Source organism: Oryzias latipes, chromosome 23 (assembly GCF_053564925.1).
Source record: "Oryzias latipes strain Hd-rR chromosome 23, Olatipes_Hd-rR_3.1".
Classification (NCBI taxonomy): Eukaryota; Metazoa; Chordata; class Actinopteri; order Beloniformes; family Adrianichthyidae; genus Oryzias; species Oryzias latipes.
Window position 1 is genome coordinate 16,817,356 of NC_136259.1, and position 23,175 is coordinate 16,840,530.

General features: G+C 38.1%; 1 protein-coding gene across 32 annotated transcripts in view; it reads left to right on the forward strand.

Annotated features, from left to right (window-relative positions):
* wnk1b (WNK lysine deficient protein kinase 1b) overlaps positions 1 to 23,175 on the forward strand; it is a 79,985-nt gene that overhangs the window by 37,687 nt on the left and 19,123 nt on the right. For 13 of the 32 annotated variants that reach the window (XM_020714209.2, XM_020714214.2, XM_020714213.2 and 10 more), the window contains exons 4-17: positions 2,218 to 2,438; positions 3,114 to 3,271; positions 6,605 to 6,693; positions 7,250 to 7,389; positions 7,514 to 7,593; positions 7,778 to 7,957; positions 8,562 to 8,634; positions 8,975 to 9,159; positions 10,424 to 10,723; positions 13,260 to 14,690; positions 16,819 to 16,908; positions 17,334 to 17,408; positions 20,089 to 20,355; positions 23,015 to 23,085. In XM_020714209.2, coding sequence (XP_020569868.1) covers positions 2,218 to 2,438; positions 3,114 to 3,271; positions 6,605 to 6,693; positions 7,250 to 7,389; positions 7,514 to 7,593; positions 7,778 to 7,957; positions 8,562 to 8,634; positions 8,975 to 9,159; positions 10,424 to 10,723; positions 13,260 to 14,690; positions 16,819 to 16,908; positions 17,334 to 17,408; positions 20,089 to 20,355; positions 23,015 to 23,085 — 3,360 coding nt within the window. Of the gene's footprint in view, positions 1 to 2,217; positions 2,439 to 3,113; positions 3,272 to 5,550; positions 5,650 to 6,604; positions 6,694 to 7,249; positions 7,390 to 7,513; positions 7,594 to 7,777; positions 7,958 to 8,561; positions 8,635 to 8,974; positions 9,160 to 10,423; positions 10,724 to 13,259; positions 14,691 to 16,818; positions 16,909 to 17,333; positions 17,409 to 20,088; positions 20,356 to 23,014; positions 23,086 to 23,175 lie in introns of those variants that run through there. The other 19 variants (XM_078942223.1, XM_078942227.1, XM_078942225.1 and 16 more) reach the window with 10 other exon arrangements.

The window sequence follows — 23,175 nt, forward strand, 5'->3', positions numbered from 1 at the left end:
CTATTGTTAAAATAAAAAGGCTGAGTCTGCAATGAGCAAACGGCCTGCAGAGTACAATACAGGCCCACCTGCCTGCTGCCGCTTCTGCTGCAGATTCCTCTCATTCCTGACATCATTCTTCTGTGGTGTATGTGGAGGTGGACCAACGGATGAATGTTCTGCTTCTTGAGTACAGTCAAAGTGAGTGACTCAGAAAAAACAGGCACTTGAGAGATATCTGCACAAGTACTTCACTGAATAGGCAAGAGGTCAGGCTGAAAAGCAGGAAGGCGGAGGAGCAAATGATTGACCCACCTGGACGGAACGAATTTAGAACTAAGGAACTTCTAAGGATAATAGCGCCCTCCGCTGGTGGTTTTTAAAAAAGAGCTTAAGATCTTCACTCAGATTTGTGCTGCATTAAAAAAAATTTACAGAAAGAAATTGAGCTGTGTCAATATCCTTTATTTATTATGTTTATTTGAGGGAATAGATGGTATATATTATCTATTATCCTATTTCCCATACATTTAACTGTTCTACAGAAAAAATAACTTAAGTCTTCTTTGATAACACCAGATATTCTTTTCTCAAAAGTTGGAACCACATTTGTTTTTTTTATTGAGCAGTTACATTTTTATTGTTGCAGAAAATAGAAGCTAATGATACTTCATCCACATGAATCTGTTATTGCGGTTCCATCCAGTGCACACATATGGGGTTATGAATGTTATTAAGGGGTTTTGGCTGTTGCTCAGATGAAGACTGAGAGGTATAGCTGCATGCCGAGGTGGTGGGGAAAAAAAAGAGATGACAAGAGGAACACTGATAAGGGGGGGAGGGAAATTCTGACCAGCATGTATAGACAGTATAAATGCCCCATATCATTTTGTTTGTATAGACATTTATGTGGAAGAGAGGATGCTTTTGTCAATAATGTATCTGTGTACTTTTATGTCTCTTGATACTTTTTTTTGCCTTTTTCATTCATGAGCTGTGTCCACTTCTTACATAAACGCAGGACTTATCTGCGCATATCTGTGAACTTGTTTGTCTGTTGAAATGACAGAATGAGCGCCTCAGAGACACTTTCTGCAGTGTCTCTCCAGAGCTGCATGCCACAGGGTTTTAGCTCGTCTGTCAGCACTGTTCTGACTTCAAAACGGGGAGAGAAGAAAAAAAAAGGCAAAGGAGGCAGGCGAGGTGGGGAGTGGAGAGGAAGAGGACTCAACATGAGGGGGTTTAAAGAGATATGTGGGAGTTAAAGATTGGTCAGGGACAGGATGGAAAAACTTTGAAAGTTCTACAGAGGTGTAATGTATGGAATAATCACTTTGCAATAGCAAGAAAAAATGTTAACATACTTATCATACATTAGTTTTCAAACTAGATACAGTTTGTTCTCAAACAGCTTCAATCAGCTTATTTAGAGAAATCATTTCTTTAATAAAAAGCAATAATGAGACATCTTTTTCATTTCCAGTATTTATTTTTAATGTAATGAAAAGGTTTTGCTATGTTGGTTGGGTTAGTTGCAGCCCATGATTGTTATTCTTCGTTCTTTCATCAAGGGATGAAAGAGAAAACCGGTTTCAGAGGGTCAGAGTCAGGTGTCAGCTTTTTACATCTGGAAGTAGGGGGCAGATCTGGCTTACTGTTGTGGAACTGAATCAAATGCATAAAACAGACTGGAATAGAAAGGTACTTTACACAGTGGAACGTCTGGTAACCAGTTTACTTTGGCTGCTGCGATACTGTTGAAGAAGCATTTGCTTGCAAATCAAGATACAGTCGACATTTTTATTTAACTTAAATTAAAAAACAAACTCTTAGAAATGTACATAAAAGTTTTCCATCATCACGAAGCGACAGTAGAGGCTGTGTTCATTGTGCAAACACTGCAACATGTTGCTATACTCTGGAGATCAGCACCTCTCACACCGACATCTCTGTTCTGCCGTGCCTGCACTCCTGCCGCGTTTCCTGCCACATTCCAAAGGCATGAAAACTAGGCGGACCCTTGATCACCTGAAGGTGTCGATCTGTGTTTAAGAGACGGGCCGCCAATCTGTCTCAGGTCGTTTCTGTTATGTCAAAAACCTACAACTGTTGTGACAAGTTGAATTACTAAATCAAAATGACACCAATCAACTTGTTTCCTCAGTTTTCAAACAAAAAATTGGCTCAGACGCTTTCCTGAATCTTTAATGGAACATGTGATTCTCTCTGTCCCCTCAGTTACCTGAAGCGCTTCAAGGTGATGAAAATCAAAGTTCTGCGCTCGTGGTGCCGACAGATCCTCAAAGGCCTTCACTTCTTGCACACAAGAGCTCCGCCCATCATTCACAGGGACCTGAAATGTGACAACATCTTTATCACGGGACCAACAGGTTCGGTGAAGATAGGAGACCTGGGTTTGGCTACACTTAAAAGGGCTTCCTTTGCCAAGAGCGTTATAGGTAAGAAGATTCATGCATTTAACAGCTGGTTTTCTATAGTAAAAGGAACAGAAAACACAACTGCAAGCATATCTTGAATTCCATAAGCAACAACTTCTCTAATTGTACACATCAGAAACATTTTTAATTTTACAAAATGTTATAATAGACCCCAGGAAAAAAACAGTGACACAACCTCCAGTCACTGTTTTTGTTGGCCACGGTAAAGCGGTGTGGAAAAATATTGGCCACAAACCAAACATTCTCCACATAAGACAGCATTTTAAAAACGGAATAACGGATGTCCTAAATTTAGCGTTTCTCCCTTTAGCTCTATAGTTTTTTAGATGACCATAGGTATGCTCTTATTTACACAAACGCACATGCAACTTGCGCTCGAGGTTTTGTAGTATTTAGTGAGACCTCAAGTATTTAGACAGGAAGAAAAACTAATATTTTGCCTGATTTGAGGGTTTCAGTGTTTATTTTTTTATGCTTATCTGCAATACCTAAACTACCAGTGTTGATTTATTTATTTATATGATTTTAAACTAATGGGTTTCTACTGCTAATTGGTGTAAGTATTTAGGAGATTTTATTCTTGTTTCTTTTTTGCAGTCTGTTTTAATGCCTTTCTAGTCTTTTGGAGAAAATTTGGAAACCCTTAAAGCTGCTTTTGTCTGTTTTCTTTTAAAGGTACCCCTGAGTTTATGGCTCCAGAGATGTATGAAGAGAAGTATGATGAATCTGTAGATGTCTACGCCTTTGGGATGTGTATGCTGGAGATGGCTACGTCTGAGTATCCCTATTCTGAATGTCAAAATGCTGCCCAGATCTACAGACGGGTTACCAGTGTAAGTCCCTGCCCAGCTGTTACTTGTTTTTACTGAGAGTTCGGTTGATTTCAGGGTCACAGCTAACAGGGTTCCTTTATTTGTGTGTTTTTAACCTCCATCCCTTCACTATCACACTTGTTTACCATCTTTATTAATAATTTTGGCATGAACTGTCGGAGATCTGGTCATATGAGAGTCTTTTTTTCTCTTATTTTTCTCTTCGGAGAGGGGAAAACCCTGATAAGCTGTGTCATGACACTACACATTAAAACTGAACCCTATCTTATGAAAAGAGCCATTGTGGTTTCCTATAGGATAACAGATGATGATTAAAAACAAAACAACACCAATCCAAAATATCCATTATGTTTTTTCCATAGGCTGGGATGAACTGGTTGTGTGGCTCATCTCATATATGATGGAGAATTATTGTGTCAGATTTTCTTAAACATGATTAGTACCTTAAGTTGAAGTAAAAAGTGTTTCTACGAAGAACCACATGTAGACAGACGTGTATGGATGCAGAGTAAACTGTGTCTTTCATTCCCTTGCTGAAATACTCTATAGAGTAACAGTGACTGACCAGAGCTTTTTGCCATAATATCTTCTTTCCCATCTCTATCTCCTCAAAAGTCCGGGTTCCTCTTTGCAACTTTTTCTCCTCAACCACATTACTCATAGAAATTATTTTTATTGCGTAATTTAATTATATCAGAGACACCAGGCCCAAGTCTAGGGGATTAAGTACAACATATTATTTATTTTATGTGTTTTGGTTGAGTGCACATCCTCTTCAGCCTATGCCCATCCATTCATCCCTCCCTCCGCTTATCCGGGACCGGTTCACGGGTGCACCAGGCTAAGCAAAGATGCCCAAACTTCCCTCTCCCCGGCCACTTCCTCCAGCTCCTCTGGGGAGACCCGGGGGCGTTCCCAGGCCAGCCGACAGACGTAGTCTCTCCATCTTGTTCTGGGTCTTCCCCGGGGCCTCCGCCCAGTGGGACATGACCGGGAACACCTCCCCATGGAGGCGTCCAGGAGGAATCCGGACTAGATGTCGGAGCCGCCTCAACTGGCTTCTTGCGATGTGGAGGAGAAGCGGTTCTGCTCTGAGCTCTCCGTGGGTGACCGAGCTTCTCACCCTATCTCTAAGGGAGCGCCCCACCACCCTACGGAGGAAGTTCATTTCAGCGGCTTGTATTAGGGACCTCATTCTTTTGGTCATGTCCCATAGCTCATGACCATAGGTGAGTTTTGGAACAAAGATCGACCGGAAAATTGAGAGCCTCGCTTTTTGGTTTAGCCCTCTCTTTACCACAACAGACCGATACAGTGACCGCATACTGTAACTACGGACACTGCCCCAATCCGCCTGTCAATCTTACGCTCCGATCTTCCCTCACTCGTGAACAAGACCCCAAGGTATTTAAACTCCTCCATCTCGGGTAAGGACACTCCACCCACAGAGAGATGGCAAACTACATTTCTCTGGTCGAGAACCATGGCCTCAGATTTAGCGGTGTTGACCCTCATCCCAGCCGCTTCACACTCTGCCGCAAACCGCCTCAAAGCACGCTGGAGGTCCTGGCTCGATGAAGCCAACAGGACAACATCTGCAAAGAGCAGAGAGGAAATCCTGTGGTCCCCACACCACCATTCATTCCTTTACTACACGCAGTCTTCTAATCGGAGCGTGACTTGTTTGGTATGTAGTTTGAAACGCTTTTGAGCTACTTTAAAAATTCTATCAGAATTCAATTTGATCCCATTTCAGACCAAATGCTGCATCCAATTAGATATATCAAAGCAACCTGGATACAAAAATAGTTCTGAAGTGAGCGTCTGGCTTTGAAAGAAAACAGCATTAGAACAGTATCAGAAAAAAGGAAATTTTATCTAATTTTTTCACGTTTCCTGTCTGAAAATGTCCATCATTTTACCCATAAATTCAGATTGGATACTGGTAAGCTAGGAAAATCTAGTCTTTAGTTTTTCTTTTACTTATACTGAGACTATAGAGTTAGCTGTGTGTTTTGTATGGCATCTTATACATTGACCAAATGAGTTGTTGACACGAGTCATCGTCTCTGGAACATTCCCTGTTCCCAATTAACCTTATTTAACAAAAATTTAGCCTCCTCTCCATGCCTCCCTTCTCCTGTCAGACCTAATGCCATTACTCCCTTCATCAGTCCTAACTTCATTTGGCCCTGGAATCTCTGTGTGGATGTGTGTGTGACAGAGATAGGGGTTGTTATATAATGGTGGGGTACCAGGAGAAAAACATACCCAGGAAGAAAAGAGCAAAAGTGAAGGGAGAGCAGAAAGAAGTTTGCTGGTTTGTCTATCAGTCAACAAATGCAGACAAAAACGGGGTTTTCTTGAATACTCCAACGGTGAGTAAGTCATGTATCTCACAAATATTTGAAACCGCTCATCTTTACCACTAACTTGTTTTCTGGATAAGTTGTCTTTTCCCAAATTAGACGGTGTTAGAAATCATTGGCTTGAATTCCTTCGTATGATTTGTGGAAATGGTGAATTGGTATTGATGAAATTTGCTTCGGGTAAATTTTGTTTGGATTCTTTTAGCAGCATGTCATGTTTTTGATATCTGTATGTCGTGATTAAGAGAAAAGAATTTGAAGACATCCAAATCATGGATAAAAACTTGTGCTCTTCTATTTTTTTTTTTTAACCACAATGTCATTTAAAACTGAAAAAAATTTCTTGACCATTTTCAAAACAACTAGGAAGTTTTCTATCGGAGCTATTTATCTTGGATTAATTAAGGATATGACAAATAAAACAGTATATTTACAGTTATATTATTTGGGATTCAAATAACCCACAGAAAGACTTTTGATGTTCGTTGAGAATTTGAAGTTTTGGGTGGATGCCTCTTCCACCTTGGAACTGCTGAAAGTGTGTTTCTGTGTTCTTAACTGGCTCTATAAAACTGGGATTCATTATCTGCTCTTTCAACTGGTTTTATGTGGAATTTAACCCCGAGGTCAAGCTGTTGCTGGACATTTTGTCCTGCCTCACATAGTCTGCCGGTCAAATGTTAAAACACATTTTTTTTATTGGTTTTACCCCAGAGTTAAAAATTACAACTTTTTCCTCATTGACAAGTAATGATTTCTCTGAATTATTATGTCATTCAAAGAAATTACTAAAAAGTGTTTGAGAAACCTAAAGCCCTTCCTGTATGTACATGTCACAGTAAGATTTGCCTGCATAGAGGGAGAAATAACAAGGCTTTGTGTGCTTTTCTTTTTTTACCTCCTCCTTTGTGGTAAAATCTTTCCTAAAGGTTCTTTACATTTGTTGCTTTCTTTTCTTGTGCAGGGAGTGAAGCCTGCCAGTTTTGACAAGGTTGCAATTCCTGAAGTGAAAGAGATTATAGAGGGTTGCATCAGAACAAATAAGGATGAGAGGTGAGTCACAAAAGCAAGACATTTTTACCCGAAATATGAACTTTACGTGCTAAAAAAACTTTCTGAACATGTTTGGCAACATTACGTGCTTAGCCTGTTTTTAAAATATATGTATATACTTTTCTTTTAAAGAAATCCTAACAATAACAATGTGTACATATATCTAGCACATCAATAGGAGCTTGTGTCTGCAGTCAACCAACTTTCCAAAGTTTACCAAAGTAGCTTCCATTCTTCTCCTGTTTTCAACTTTATTCTATCATTTTCAACCGGTATTTTCAGGTACAAAACTAGGCACAAGCCTGCAACAAAGATTCTTCATTAAGAAATCTGTCTTTACAGGGCATATTTTCTGTTGGGGTTTCCAACAAATTAACTAATTCAATTTCCATTTTATTGGACTGAAAATTGGTAATTATATAGCAAAGGTTTTTCTAACAAAGTTAGCTTAAACTTTGCTAAGGAGTGAATTATTTCTGTTTAATGTTTCTGTCACCAAATAAGGCTTAAAATGAGAAAAGTGCATGCATATAAATCTGGCTCGATAACGTTCCAGGTATGCCATAAAGACCCTGCTAAACCATGCGTTCTTCCAAGAGGAGACGGGGGTCCGGGTTGAACTAGCAGAAGAGGATGACGGAGAAATGATTGCTATTAAACTGTGGCTCAGGATAGAAGATGTTAAAAAGCTAAAAGGTGAGATATCATGAGCCCATGACATTTATTTGAGATTTTAGTTAATTTGTTTTGAAAGTAGCTTGAAAAACTAAGGGCTACAAAAAATCTTAAGTAATTGTCTTTTTTTTTAACACACCTGCAGGCAAATACAAAGACAACGAAGCCATCGAGTTCTCCTTTGACCTGATTCGAGATGTTCCAGAAGATGTGGCTCAGGAAATGGTACGTTTGTTGAATAGAATGTATATAGGATTATAGTATATATGATATAGGAGTATATAGGATGTGGAATCGTTTTATTTATAACAAAACAGGCAGAAATGGGCTATATATCCCCGTGCAGCTAAAAACGAATGTAGTAAACATGTTTAAGTACAATTGTTGTGTGTTTTCTCTTTACCTCCAGGTTGAGTCTGGATATGTTGCTGAGGCTGACCATAAGACCATGGCCAAGGCCATCAAGGACAGAGTGTCTCTGATTCTGAAGAAGAGGGAGCAGAGGAAGCTTGTACGAGAAGAACAGGAGAAGAGAAAACAGGAAGCAGAACAGCAGCAGCAAGAGACATTAAGATCTTCACAGACACAGGTTTGCTAAAGAGTTGGATATCCGGATTTTATGATTGGCTGATGATGAAACACATGTATAGTGGCCTTGAAATGCAAATTACACCCAGGTAGGTATTATGGGATATCGCTGATTGGAGGATGATGATTGTCCATCATTTCAATTGATCATTATTTGGCATGAAGTGATACTGGATATGCTCTGCACTAATTATAAAACTTTTATTATTATACGGACATTGACGACGCGTTTGAAAAAATTCAAACGCCAAAAATCAAATTTCATCCAATCGGAGATGTTCCATTATACCTACTGTATCTTTTCTGGTTTCTTGTTTTGTTTGATTTTTTTTTAACATTTCATTTTGATTTCTGAAAACTACTTTTGTTTTCCGAAACATTTCTTTTTTGGAAATGGAATGGTTTTTTTTTGTTAATTGTTTTGCTTTTTTAATTGTCGATGTGATATTTATTCATTTTTTTTTCTTTGAGTGACTTGTTGGTGTGATTTGCACTTCAGGTCCACCGTACACATTTTCTCTCACTAAATACCGCTGTGTCAAACAACATCCAGTTATTGACATTTGACAGCCAAAGTTTACGTTTGCTTGTGCTTTTGTGTGCAGGCAGAGCTGGATGAGACTGAAGCGTTGGAGCAGCATCAACTTCGAAACCAGAGGACCAACACCTCCTACACATGTGAGAATAAAGGAGCAATCCGTCACAAATATGTTCTTTATATTTTTCACAGATAGATAGTATGAGTAATGTAATATGTAGCTTTAATCAATGTAAAAAAATAAAAGTGCACACTGAAAACAATTTCAGCAGAGGCGAGCTGAGCTGTTTGCGTTTTTCTGCAAACTTGCTCTCCTTGTTGTTGACACAGTTTTCAAATGTGCCCACAACTTTTCTCCGTGTTATCAGAAAACGCCCCGGAACTGACTCTGCAGTACTCTTTCCTTTGATTGTGTGTCACTGAGGTCTGTTTTAGTCATTATAGAAGATACAGAAAAAGCTCTCTGTGTGTCGCCCTCAGCCGAAGGAGGCGTGGACAGCGGCTCCTCGGTTTTCTCCCCGGACTCCCCCCACCCCGGACAGATGACAATGTCCTACAGTAGCCTGCCGTCGTCCCAACCCCCCTCCCAGCCCCAGACCCCATACCCCCCGACACCCTCTTGTCCCCAACAGCACCCATGCTACCCCCAGCCGCACCAGTCAATGGTAAGTCACTGTGGTAGCTTCACAGCTGTGGTAGAGCGGCCCTCCCTCATTTTCTCCTTGATGTGATAAAGATGTTGACCTGTTTGAAGTGAGATGCAGTGATGCTGCAGTGTTGTAGAAGTGAAAGGAAATTGGTTTGAAGTTTGCTGAACTTAATACACAAAGTACAGCATGTTCCTGTTTCGTTTTATCACACTTAACCTTTAACCTCAAAAACAAAAACCATCAGAAGGTTTCGGAACAGTTTTCCTTCTCAACAGGGCATGCATTGTTCTACACATAACTTGTTCTGACACGACGTCTTTGATCAGTCAGGTAATGCACAGGTGGTTTCTTTTTTTTCTAGAACAGGCAACCTTTTTCCTTTTGATAATCAGCTGTTCATTCCTCAGCAATTATAAAAATACCCTTTTATCTCTTATTTTTCTTACATCCTTACAGTCCAGCAGCCACATAATCATCTTCCTTTTTTTCTGATCCTCATCTCTTTTTATTTTATTGCAACTTTAATGCACATGTTATTTTTTTATTTGTCTACTTCTTCATGTTTATGTCAAATTAATTTGATCGATTATTAAAATGTTTACACACTTTTTAAGTTTGTTTTAAGGAGTGCTTTTCTTTTGTAAAGTTGAAAAAATTATTGCCACCATCCAATTTTTAGATGGAAACAATATATATTCCCACATAAACCAAATATAAGGCTTTGTCAATTGTAGAAAGTTTTGAACATGGACGCCCATAGACATGGACATTGCCATCTTGTTCACGACTTCCACATTGGGTCAAGCCAAATTTTATGTTTAGTTAGTCTACGTTTAATTCGTTTAAAGCAACTTTTTTTCAGGTGAAGCAACTTTATCCATCTTGACTACATATCAAAAGTTGTTTTTAATAACATGTTTATTTTGTATGATTTCAAATAATTTATTTTGCTGTTTTTCATTCTTTATCTCTTTCAGGTTTCTTCATAGTTATTTTTTTCATGTAGTAATGTTTTTTGTGTGTTTGTGATGTTTTTCTGACTATTTTATATTAATGACATGGAAAATTCTATTGTAATATTCTGATATTTAACGCGCTCTCATCAAGTGTTGCCTAACCGAATTGAAATGTTAAAAATGTGGTTTCATTATGTTTTTTTCTCAGCTTTTTTCCCTTATTATTATTGTATAGCCTTTGAAGTAATTTTACTTTTATTTTGAAATTTCTTTGTTTTTCATGTTGATTCTACCTTCTTCCATCTCCTTTCCCCGGCCTGCAGCCTGTATCCCGCCCCCATCGAAGTCGTAGCATGTCTATTTGCGTGCCCCCGTCTTCCTACTCTTTCTCTCATCCTCCTTCGTCCTTGGCCATTCCTCCAAAACAGCCTGCCACACCCCCTCCAGACCTGTCCTCCTACACCTCTACCACACCCCCCTGCACACCCCTCTCAGCTGAGGGGGACACTTTTGCGGGGCGCCTCTCCAAGGCCCTGGAGGCTGTCCTACCCCTTCACTCAGCCTCTTCTCAGCCCGGGGCCAGGCAACGGAGGGCCAGTCTACCTGCCCTGTTCTCCACCCCTGTAGGTTCACAAACGTAATCCCCAGTGGTGGTGAAAACCAAGGAGAGGGAAAAGAGAGAAAAAGAGGATGGGCTTTAGCCATACAGGAGTTAAAAATTCATAACTGCCTGTTTGAAGACATAAAACAGTATTGACAGTCTGTAGTATTTGATAAACACGTTTAACTGAGGTTTTGGCATCACCACTGCCTGTTATGGTTCTCAGTTATGAACTTTGTTTATCATACACAGGAAAAGAACTCATTACCTTAATCCCAATCCCAAGGAAAAAATGTTTTGTCTAGCATGAAACGCAAACCTTTTAACTGAAAGGTAAAAATAAGAAAAATTGTTACTCTTTAATTTGTATTGCATATTTGACTCAAAAAGTAAACGTGGGTTAGTGTTAACGTCACTGCTTTGCATTACTGGACCTCAGCATTCCCTGCTTTGCATGTTTGACAAGTTATACTTTCCAAAGACACAGTGGAAGTGTACTTATTAATCATGAAAATTCATCTAAAGTGAGTCAAAATACTAAGGATCAGGCTAGGAGAGGGTTTAGTTCTCTAAATTATATTAATAGCAAAGAGCTTTGGGGCTTCTTAGGTTATGTCCCTAAACACAGAAAGCTCCGGAGCATCCTTTGAGACAGGAAATTATGTAAACCTTCACATTTATGGTTTCATAGATTCTTTTCCTAGTATATTCATCCCTTTACAAAATCAAAGTTACACTGCAAAAACTGAATCTTAAAAAAGTTTAAAAAAAAAAAACCTGTTTGAAAAAAGTGTCTTATTTTCTTGCAAGAAAAAAATCTTAGCAATAAAGTTTTTCAATAGCAAAATAATATTAGTTTAAGAAAATGTGTCTTAACGACTAGAATTTTCTTTCTTAATTCTTGGTAAGGCAATTTTTTTACCCAACTGACAATTCTTTTATCTTATTTATAGAAAACATCTGCCAAAAGGATTGGAATTATTGATTTATTTCTAACAGGCCTGTTTTTGCAGTGAACCTTTTTGTTCTTACCTTTAGCTCGTACTATTATCTGGTGACTTTAAAGGAAATAAAAAGTATTAGAAGAAAATGTTTGAAACTACCAAACTATTAAGAAAAAAAAAAAGAAAAAGCAAATTGTGTTGTTGACAAGCCCTAAAGAAGTCTGATAAGTCAGCTGGTTTGCATCAGCTGCATTAGAAGAGAACTTCTCAAACATGTGAGGCCAGGAGTTTCCAGGACTCAAGCAGTTGTTTTGTTTGTCCCTTTGCATCAGACTCTCTTTATCTCTCTTTTTCCCTCTTGTAGGCCATCATGTTCACATTGAAAACAGATTGTCATTAGCCGTAACTGTACTCCGTGTAACAAGTACTCTAATATATTGTGCATCTGCTTCAATGGAAACAGCTTTTTTACAGAAAAATAATAGGATTCTTAAAGACCCACTCAAGTGAAAATAGTGTTTTAACATGTTCTTGTTCGGAGTATTTATTTATTTAAATCGTTGTGAATCAGGAGCAGATGAAACAAAGTTGTTGGAAGAAGTGTGTAGCTGTGACATAGATGCTACAGTCGGGGGGGCCATAAGCTCCCTGCTCTGCTCCATTCTGATGCATCACTTGTAGACTACTAGATCCATGAACATCTTCGTTTTCCTCGTCTGAGCTGGAATATGGCTCAAAACTGTATTTTACTCTGATTATATTCGCTACTATTGTTGCGCCGCTGATGTTAGGCGGAGATATTTAGGGACTGTGAGCTTGCAGGAGAGTGTGTTAACACAGGGATGATGGGAAATGAGGGCAGGCTTACTCCTTGCCTAGATTCCCTCCTACAACTCGGACGTGAATTTTTAATGAATTACTGCCGCTCTGCAGAAACGTTTTCTTTTATTTTGGCTAAAACGGCATAATCATAATTAGAAGGGGAAAGCTTTGAAAATAGATCAAAAGATGATCGAGTCGGACTTTAAGGAAAGAACAAATTCCAATGTTAGTTTTTGTAGAAGTGTGGAAGCATAAATCAGTGTGACTTCGCCTGCTCTGTAAATGATAGCTTTTATCTTTTACAACTTCCGGCTGGAAGCATGAATTGCCTAAATTAAAAGTGAAAAAGGTTTTAAAAGAAAAAGACGTTTCTTGATAGAAGATGCATTTATATCTGGATATCGTAAAGATAGAAAACAGCATGTGCTGATCTGTCTTTCTATTTTTACTCTTATCCACCTTTTTTCCTTTGTTTCCCTCTTTTTTTCTCTGAACTTTCCGTGGTTTGATGTGCTACAGTCGTACCCATCTGTTAATTTTATAAATCTTATGTATTCAGTTTTTTTTTTCTTTTCTGCTTGCTTTATCGCTCTGTTTGCTAGCTTTAGAAAACACTAGTTCCCTTTCTGTCGGATGTGCTCTTTAATTTGTGAATAAACACCTTTTTCCTTTTTCTTTTTTATTTTCTTCTCCTTTCACATTTTTCTCCATTTCTTGTGGGCCACTTCTGTGGTTCTTTCTGTCATTTTTCTTGACTCTCATTCCTAAATCCATTGTATCTCATTGTCACAGCAGCATTCAATGCCACACCCCTTCACTGGAGGAGCGAGTTCAGGCGGAGGAGGTACGGGGGCGAGCACCCCACTTCCAACTCTCCCAGACCCTCCAAGCATTTTCTTTCCTTCGATCCCCGAACGCCCCGTTTCCTTTTCGCCTCCTCCCACCGGGCCCCCAAAGGGGTACAACACTCAAAGACGTAAAAGTACCTCCATTCTCGAGGCGCACACCAGACATTTCCAGCCTGCCTACACCCGCTATGGAAGCAGTCTCCACCCTTTTTCTGGAATGGAAGGAGCAGAGACTCCCTCTTTGTTGATGGTCAACCCCAGTTTTGCTGCTCCAAGACTTGCTGTCGGGGAGCCTCTCCATCCCCCTGGACAATCTGACTCAAGTTTTTACGGATATAAAGATTTAAGAGCAGAACACGAAGAAACAGTGAGGAGGTTAAGTCTGAATCAAGCGGCCTTGTTGGACCACTATGAAGCAATTGCATATGGAGCGTACCCATTGGCTGCTCACCAGCTTAGCCACTTAAGTTTTCATCATCAGAGGCAAGCCGCAGCTGCAGCTGCTAGTTTGGGTTTTGATCCTGGTCCTCCACCCCAGCCAGGGTTTTTGCACCCTCACATCTTGCAAAGAATGAGCGCACACAGTCCAATACCTCCATCCATACCCCCAATGAGCACATCAACAGCTGGCTCAGTCTCTTCTTCATCATCTGATGGATGCTTTCCTCCACCGCATGCTACATCATCCTCCTTCCCCATATCCGCGCCTCCAGTGATGGCAGAGGCCCCTCCACCTGCCGGAAGTGTTTTTGATTTTCATGTTGCTGCAGCTGCTGCATCTGTCGCCGGAGATCCAAACCTCTTCGCAGCCAGAGTTTACAGAGCTCGAAGGAGTTCCATGGACCTCCCTTTGGAGGACAGCTCTGGGACTGGATCTGGTGGTTCAGGAACATACAGCCGTCTGCAACCGGTGACTGAGGAGTTGTATGCTTACATCAGTCCAGAGCTCCCCTTACCTCCTGGAAGTCTTCTTCTTCACCATGCCGGTATGACCACCAAGGACAAAAGCCCAGAACCGTCCAGCGACTCTATGGCCTCCTCTGATGCAGGAGAGTTTCAGTCACCACCTCCGCCTCCTCTCCTTCCTCCTTTTGACTCCTCAGATGCTCAGTCCATCCCTCGCTCATCCTCCAGTGCACAGTACGAGCCATCAGGGGGAGTACTTCACACAGACCCCCAAGGGCATCCACCTTCACTGCAAAAGTTTTTCCCCCCTACGCCATCGACTGATCAACCGCTTGGTGGGAAGCCCTCAACTCAACTAGAGTGTCTGATGCAGAGTACCTGGGCCCGGCATGGAGGGGTGGTACCAGCCCAACTGGATATGACATACCATGAGTCATTGCTGGCCATGCAGGCTGCTAACTGCCCTCTGGTATCAGAACTTAGAAACAGTCATATACCTTGGGGTCAGTTACTATTTGAAATCACTCAAACAGTGCTTAGCAGCTGTTAATTAATGAATGACTTGTTTTGATTCATTCATTCCTTCATTGATTCAAATAAAAAATCACCTAGAGAAGATTTAATCAGTGTTTATTCTAAATTTAAAAAGCCATGATTTTGGAAATAGTTGAAACATAATCTGTTCCAGTCTTGCATTGTCATCCAGCGGTGGCTAACAATATAAAATGTCAATTAACATTCCCCAGAAGCATTTTAGTCTGATTATAATAGTAATTTGACCCAGAGGCAGTTATACCAATTCCCATTGTTTTTGTACCCTGCTTACATGGTCTCCCAGCTGATGCTTATATGCCAACCAGTAGCCTCATTGTTTTTTCTTTTTTTTCTTTCAAACACCCTTAAACCATATAGATCCTCCAGAGAGTCTCACAGTCTGCCACTATCAAGTTCACATGATGCATCACAGTATTCATTCTAACAGTTCTTTCTTTCAGTTTGACATTCGATCCATAATTTTTGGTTCAGACTAATTAACTGCACGCTGTGCAATGGTGGTTGTCTTTGAGACGCTCTTCAAAGTTCAAACTTTATGAGCAAACAGTCTAAGCCCTCAACTCTGTGTCTGTGTTGTCTACTCAGTTCATTTTGTGCAAATAAGTAAGTATTTATTTTGTCTGTATGTTCATATATGAATGTATATGAGAAATGTGTGTTTGTATGGGTATACTTTATCTACCGTATACTTGACTTTTCATCATACAAATCCAAAGTCGCATTGATTCTGAGCAAAGTTGCACTGTAAAATGCTAATAATGTAGATTAAAACTACATAAATTATATGTTTTGTAAATGTAAGGCACTTTAGTGGCATTTTTAAGTAAGAATTGAATGTGAATAAATGACTTTGTTAATTTGTATGAACAAACACACAGAAACATACAACAAAAGTGTGATGGGCTTAGACAAACCAAGCAGAGTAACCACGTAGAGACATCCATGTGCATTCTTCTAGGTTCTTTCTGTTTTGTTTTGCAAGTGTTAAAGAGCCAGGTACTATTTATTTGCTTATTTTTTGTCACTTCTTGCCTAAACTGGAGATCAACATTCTGAGATCAACAGCATAGCTAAATAAACCCTTAGCATGCTTTTCCGTTTAACAATCGCACACTTGGTTTTCTTTTGATTGCCAATATTCTTTGTCCGTTAGCCGCCCCTACTTTATGGCATTGGTATGTTTTGTTTTTAGTGCTTTTGTTTTACTTTCTTTGCTCATATGATCTAAAAATAAATAAATTGCAGCAGTGTGAGGTGTAATTTGCTGCATAAGCTTTCTTCCTACTTCGTGGTCAATCGCTTCATGACGAGCAGAGTTGCACCCAGGCTGTGAGGGTTTAATTATCTATAAGATAATTATCGATTTTTTTATATATTATGTTCAAGATAAAACAAAATGTGTTGGTTTAGTCAGTCATATTAAAGATCCGATAGAATTATGACAAATATGAACTTTAATGTTTAACCTGACTCAGAAAATACAGAAACATTCTTAGGACTTTAGTTATTTTTGGGATCGTTTTAAAAGCTAAAGGGCAGAAAAGGTAATAAATGGTGTTGAAATATAAATGATGCAGATAGAAGTTTTAATAATGGAGGTAATAAAGCATCCTCTGTTCAAAGCTTTGTTTTAACTCAAGTTTGTATTGAATATAACTGCCAATTACTAAGGATCTTACCTGCATGTAAGAAAGAAAAATCCTACTCACCCTGCTTAACCCTGGTACTGTGTGCGTACTGTTGCTGTATATACATACAACAAGAGTTGCTGTGCATATATCTGTTGCTGGACTAGTCGGTATATGTGCTGTGCATGAGTGCAAACACAAGAAGAGAATTTTGATTTAAAGCATCTTGCGTTTGCACCCATGATTGCTTGTAATCCAGAAGCTACAATCATGTTCTAATTTATTTATTTTCCTCCCCTTCTTTTTCCAATCTCTCTTTGACTTCTCACCTCCACTCTCCATGGTTTTGCATCCCACATCGGATCCGTTCCTCTGTTTTTCTCTCCGTCTTTCTGCACATCTGTTTCTGATAAGCAGGTTCAGACCCTCACACCTCAGGCGAGTGCAGGACCCCCTCCCATTTCTGCCACAACGCAGCCCGCCCCCGCTGGGCCAGCCCAGCAGGTGAGGAACCTGCTCCGAACAGAAGGGAACTGTCGTATCTAATGTTTTTCTTTCTCTTCCTGTAAACCATACTCTCTTTGTGTCCAAACTTTATAGCACTACATAAAACACAGAAACTGGTCTACAAGGTTACTGTTGCATTTCAGTTGAAACATTTGAGCATGCTGCCCTCTGCTTCAGGTACATCGTACCTGCAGTAATGTCCCAATCGTTAAAGCAGTCTTGGAATCCAACACAAAACACTTTTTATTGTAATAAAAACAGAGAAATATAAATATTTCAAAAATGAATTTACAAATACATTACTGTATAGGTGATTGTTCAACCTTTTTTCCCCTTGAAGTATTCACTCTGTTGTAATGTTGTTTTTGTTTTGTCATTTTTGCAAAATCTGTGTTTTGATCAGTTGTGCTGTCCTTTTGCAGGTTGTGTCGTCTAGTCACTGTAGTACATCTCTACAGAGCCCAACGCACACAAGTCAGTCGCAGGCGCCTGCACAGGTACTGGACTTTAATCTTACATTTACAGCCCAACACTTGGCAAACGTTATTTCATCCTTGATTATATAGATTTGGAATTAGATCGACCACATGGTTAAATAATTCCTTTTCAGTTGCTGCTTCTTATAAGCTTCTTGTTCTTTTATTGACATTTAATTGACTAACAATTGTCCGTTTAAATCTAATAGTTTAAAGTATATTTTCTAACAATGACTTACAAATTATGAGGCATACACAATGGGGGTGTAACGATTCATTTTAACAGTTTAATTTGTGGTTTGCTGATCCGATTCATAGTCTAGATTTGTTCATTTTGAACGATCCGATTCACGGACCTAAAACTGATCAAAGACATCTTTAGCCAAAAATGCTTCTGAAGGGCGAACAGCGTTGTGAGAAATTCCATGTCGACCTGATAGCCGGTTAGAGAGATTTAAACGTGTTGCAGTTGCATTTACTGAAGGCTTTAAATAGTGGGGGACTCATTTAAAACATCTTAATTTTTTTTTTTTAATCCAAAGTTTTTCCACACATTAGACCATGATGATGGCTTGATCATTTTTGCTCGCCGTCTTCTTCTCTGCCTTCTCCTGTGTGTTTTTTTCCGCTGTGCTGGCACTCGGTCATGATGTCACACACAGGCAGAGTAAATTAAGTTTTGTTCAACATCTTTGTTCTCATAAATAAGCCAACATCCAAACCTCAGTCCAAATGTTGTTTTTACGATTATTGATGTAGTTGATTTATTTCCTTTAGAAATGGTTTGATAATGATATAGGTCGTTTCCATTAACAGCTTACCTCAGACAGATCAATCTGGTAGAAATAGAAATCGATTCATCGATGTATCGTTACACCGCTAATACATAAACAACAAACCGCAGCAAACAGGTCCAAACTAATAAAAAAATAAAATGAATAAAAGTTTAGGTTTCTAAAAGAACGAAGAAACAAGCTGTAGCTTAAATGTTTTTGTTGTGTTGGATTTGATGGAATTTTCCTGTGTTTTACTTTTACCCAAAAAGCTTAGCTTTATTTTCTTCTTTCTCTTTATTCTCCGGATCGCTCGTGGGCATGCTGGTTTGTTTCTATGTTTTTGTGACTGTTGTGTCCATCCGTGTTATATGTGCTGATTTGTGTGTCTCTGTAGTTGTATGAGCTAAGTCCTTTTCCAAGCCTAGAGCATCTTTATCTTTTGTATCAAGCTGCTCAGCGAGCTCTGGTTCAGGTATCACTGTGTTTGCATTGTTTTATTTGAAAGCTGTTAGTAGATATGAGTCTGACCCTTTGTACAAGTGTTTGTGTGTGCACCCTACAAAAGACTTGTGCATTTCAAGTAGATGTTTTTTGTTATCATGAACAGAAGTTACTTTTGTAATTTTCCACCTGTATATCAACCGCCTCCATTGGAGCACGAAGATAATGGCACATTTTTTATAAAAATGAAAATGCAAAACAAAGGAATAAAACTGATAAAAATCTAAACGTTAGTATAAAAAGCTGCAGACCAAGGAGAATTTCACGTATTTGTGTGTATATATATATGTATATATATATATATATGTATATATATGTATATATGTATATTTCGACTTATAAGCTCCTAAAGATCTTACAAAAAAAGCAGTCTAGTCATTATTTGAATTGTTCAATAGTTCATTAGTATTAATTGCTGCATATTCCAAACACACCTGCAGAAAATGAAAATTGACATGATCATCAACAGAAATGAAGTAGTTTTGGTTATAAATATGTAGAAAATGGCATGGTGAAAAATATGTGACAATATGTAAAAATTAAATTTATATTTTTTCAAATCAATATGAGCTCATCACAAATTGCGGTAGAAAATTATAGCGACAATTGAGAATCCTTTTAGGATATCAACTGTAAAAAAGACAAAATTGAGGTCAAATTTTTGTCTTTAAACATGTAAACACAGCTTGGCTACTTTTTAATATTGCATGGAATAATTATTTTTCTGCATATGTGATAAAAGAATATTTTGTACTGACTAGTGTTAATATCTCAAATGGTTCAAAATTCAGTTTTGCTCATCCACGTGTTCATTAATCATAAATGAGACACAAAACACTAAAGTTGAAATTAAATATGACAGGCATGTTTTTTTGTTTTACAAAATACTGACATTTGGTTTAACCCAAAATCAAAGTTGTAATGTGAAAGTTATCTTTTTTTTAATCATGATGGTTCAGCCTTACCAATTCCTCAAATCACAAAGTAACTGTCATTGAATTGAAACATATTTGATAAATTTGTATTAATGCAGCCAATTGCCATGAGTGAAAGTCAATAACTTTTTGTTTTATGTTGTTAGTTACGACCAGATTTCTATCATCATGCATGCTTCAATTATTGTGCTCCAAGCTCTTCATTTATAGATTTACAGAACATAGAGGACTTTTTTTTACTAGTTTGTCAGAATGACCATTTTTTAAAATGATTCCAGCTAATATAAAGACCAGCCTGAGAGCACAATCCATCGTCATGGAAACCTTGGGGAGACTTTGCAGTTTTTTTTCTATTAACCCCTCCTTCCTCCCTACTATATTTTTGCATGTGTCTCCTTTTCTTTCTTTCTTTCTTTCTCCTCATCCTCTCCCTTAACCCCTTTTCTCTTCCTTCCACCTTCCTTTCTGTTCTTGGACCGTCCCTATCAGCCAAGTGCATCTCCAAATACCTCTGCTTTTCCCTTGGCGACCCTTCCTACTCCTATTGCCTTGCCGACTGCAACCGTGGCCTCCCCTTCCTCTCCTCTACCAGTCCCTGTTGGGGTCGTGTCCACAATTATCTCTCCTCCTGCTCCTCTTCCTCCTCCTCCTCCTCCTTCTGTGCCCACACCTGTGCCTCAGCTTTTGGCCACCATGATTCCTATCATCAGTGTAGTCTCCGCCCCACCTGACTATCCTATGGAAGGCCTTGCAAAGGTATTGGTAATGGTACAAATTGCCAAGTGGTGTATTATCCCAACTCCTGCTTTCTTTGATTTGAAAAATATCTATTTTTCAATATTTGAGTAGCTTTTGAGTTTAAGGTAAAGTTTTTAACGGATGAGGGGTTTTTTTCTGCATAAGAGAATTTTTTCAAGTTACTATTATCTCATAATTTCAATTAAAGAGGGAATTTTACAGTGATTGCCAATCTGAAAACATCTCATTCTGTCAAAATTTAGTCACTGTCCAGATTTAGAGCAAAATTATTTATTTCCTTTTCTCTTCCAACATCTTTAAACTTTACCTCTTTTACTGTCTTTACTTTTTGAGCAGCGGAATCTGTTTTTTTCAACAGCAAATGGAACAATCAGTTGCTCAAGAAAAGCACAGAACTGGAACTCATGTGCTTTTTTAATTGTGCGAACACTTAGAATAATGATTTAACACGTCTGCGTCTTCATCAGAGTCAAAGTGGAAACAGCTTGGGAACATTTTGCTGTTGTTTTTCTTTTTGCATCATGTTTGACACTGCTACGAAAAAAGATGTCTTGACAAGTAAATTTCACTGCTGAAAATGTCAATATATGCAGCATCAAGTGATTCACCAGATCACCATTTCAGAAAAGCCAGAGAATGCTGTTCAATTACAAGTGATGTACACATTCTCTTTTGGATATCTGTTGTCTAAATGACAAAAAAACTAGCTTTTGATTTGTCATAATTAATTGTATCTGTTGTGTACTCATGTACTCAACTTGAGCAAGTTGGGCGTTTAGCTAGTATTGTTTTATGTGTAAAAAAAAAAAGGAATTACTCCATTTTTATATGACAAAAAAGACAAATATTAAGAGATATTAATTGTTGGGAGTCAGGGAAAAGGTTGTGGCCTTTTAGTTGTGCGCAGACGAGCCAGATTTTGAATGAAGTAGTCACCTCAGAACCCGAAACCGACTTTCATTAACAAATCAAATGCAAAAAGTGTTTGGACGTTAATTTAAAAAAATCATAGAAATTCAGTCAGTGATGAAATGTCCTATTTTGTCTTGTTTGCACATAAGGAAATTCAGCTGGCCAATATCATCCAATATTTCTATATTAATGTACACATTTTTAAATCTAATGAAGTTTTTACACTTTTAAGCCTTAATAGAAAAATTGTTTGGTCTTTTTTGAGATCTAATATATAAATAGAAGCTTAAAGAAGCATGTGGTTGAGCAGCTTGTAATCATATTACGACAGTCTGTGACTCAACAGCGCTTCTCAAAGTCATGATTTATGATCAAGCAGCTAGTCTGACCATCTCTGTCACAGTGTAAAGTAAGTATGTCTTAAGCAAACACTGACAACATCAGAATTAATATTAAAGACACATTTGTTGTTGCTCAGCAATCTAAGACCCTTTACAAGTTCATCTAGAAGTACTCTAGAAACCATTTTCCTCAATTAGATCATTTTTTTCAGAGGAATTTTAACTTAAAGTTACTATATTCTCAGACTGTTTAAAGTCAAAAAGTAGAAAAAATTTAATTTGAAATAAAGTTTTACTTAAAATAAAAGGTTTGCACTAAGTTGCTTAACTGAGCAATTAAGGAAATAAAAGTTTAGCCTTTTATTAGAAAAAAAATATTGTGCTTCTGATTAAATGTGCTGTGAATATTTTAGTTAGCTAATTTTTAAACACATTCTCTGCTTTTTGTTAAATATTTAACGATTGTTCTTTTCTTAATGTAAGAAGTTTATTCAAATATCTATAATGCTATTTTTTTAGTTCTAACTCTAATTAACGTTCATAAACTTATTTCATCTATCGCTTGCTGTTGTATTCAGTAAGAATGTTTACAAAGTATATATTTTATCAATTGTTTTATATGATCAAATCCAGTTCAACCACATAATTGCAAGAGTTATAAACTGTTTTTTGTCAATATATTTAAAAAATCTGAAAGGGCCGTTATCTCTTTGATGGTTTCATTAAGAGAAGTTGTTGGTGAAAAAATTCAAAGATTTCTCTTCTTTAACATTGAAATCCAAGCCTTGATTGCCCAATAATTTAATTAACCTCTTGACTACCAGATTAAAAAATTTTCCATTCAAAAATGGTTCAAAACTAAAAAAAAACTACAATTCCCAAAGCCCCCCACCCATTCACATGTAGTATCATTGAGAAGCCCCAAATGTCCTCTGAAGATACCAAAAGGAGTTAATTCAGTATTACCAGTATATAGTAAACAGGACATATTCGGGTTATGAAAAGTCTTTTACAGAAGAAAAATGTACATTGCTATTAGTCAGGAGGTTAGTAATTAATTAGATTAATTTAAATTAGATTTGGCTTAAACTGAACTCTATAAATTAAGTTTTTTAAATGTTTTTTTCTAAAATGTCATCTCTTGACCTGATCGTGTTATAGTTTATGTGACATTAATAAGCATTCGCTCAGTGTGGGCAATTCTCTTGTTGGTCTTTGCGTATATAATTTCCTTGCCTTAAATGTATATTTGTTTGGAATATTTTGCTTGTCTTGTAAATAAACCTTGCCCGTTTTTTGTTTTGCATAATCCCTCACATTTCTGTTTTTTGGCGTAATTCCTGACCTGTATTTAAGTTTTCTTTACTTAAACACACAACTTTTTTTGTTAATTTCTGTTTCAGTCGAGCTCTCAGTCTTCAGAACTGTCGCTGTCCCAGCTGCTGCTGCCTCAGCTCCTCTCATCTTTAGAGAGGTAATGTACAAGATCAACCATAGTCATTGAACTGACACCACACTTCTAGCCTAACCATTTTTGAAAAAAACTTTTCCTTTGACACTGAGT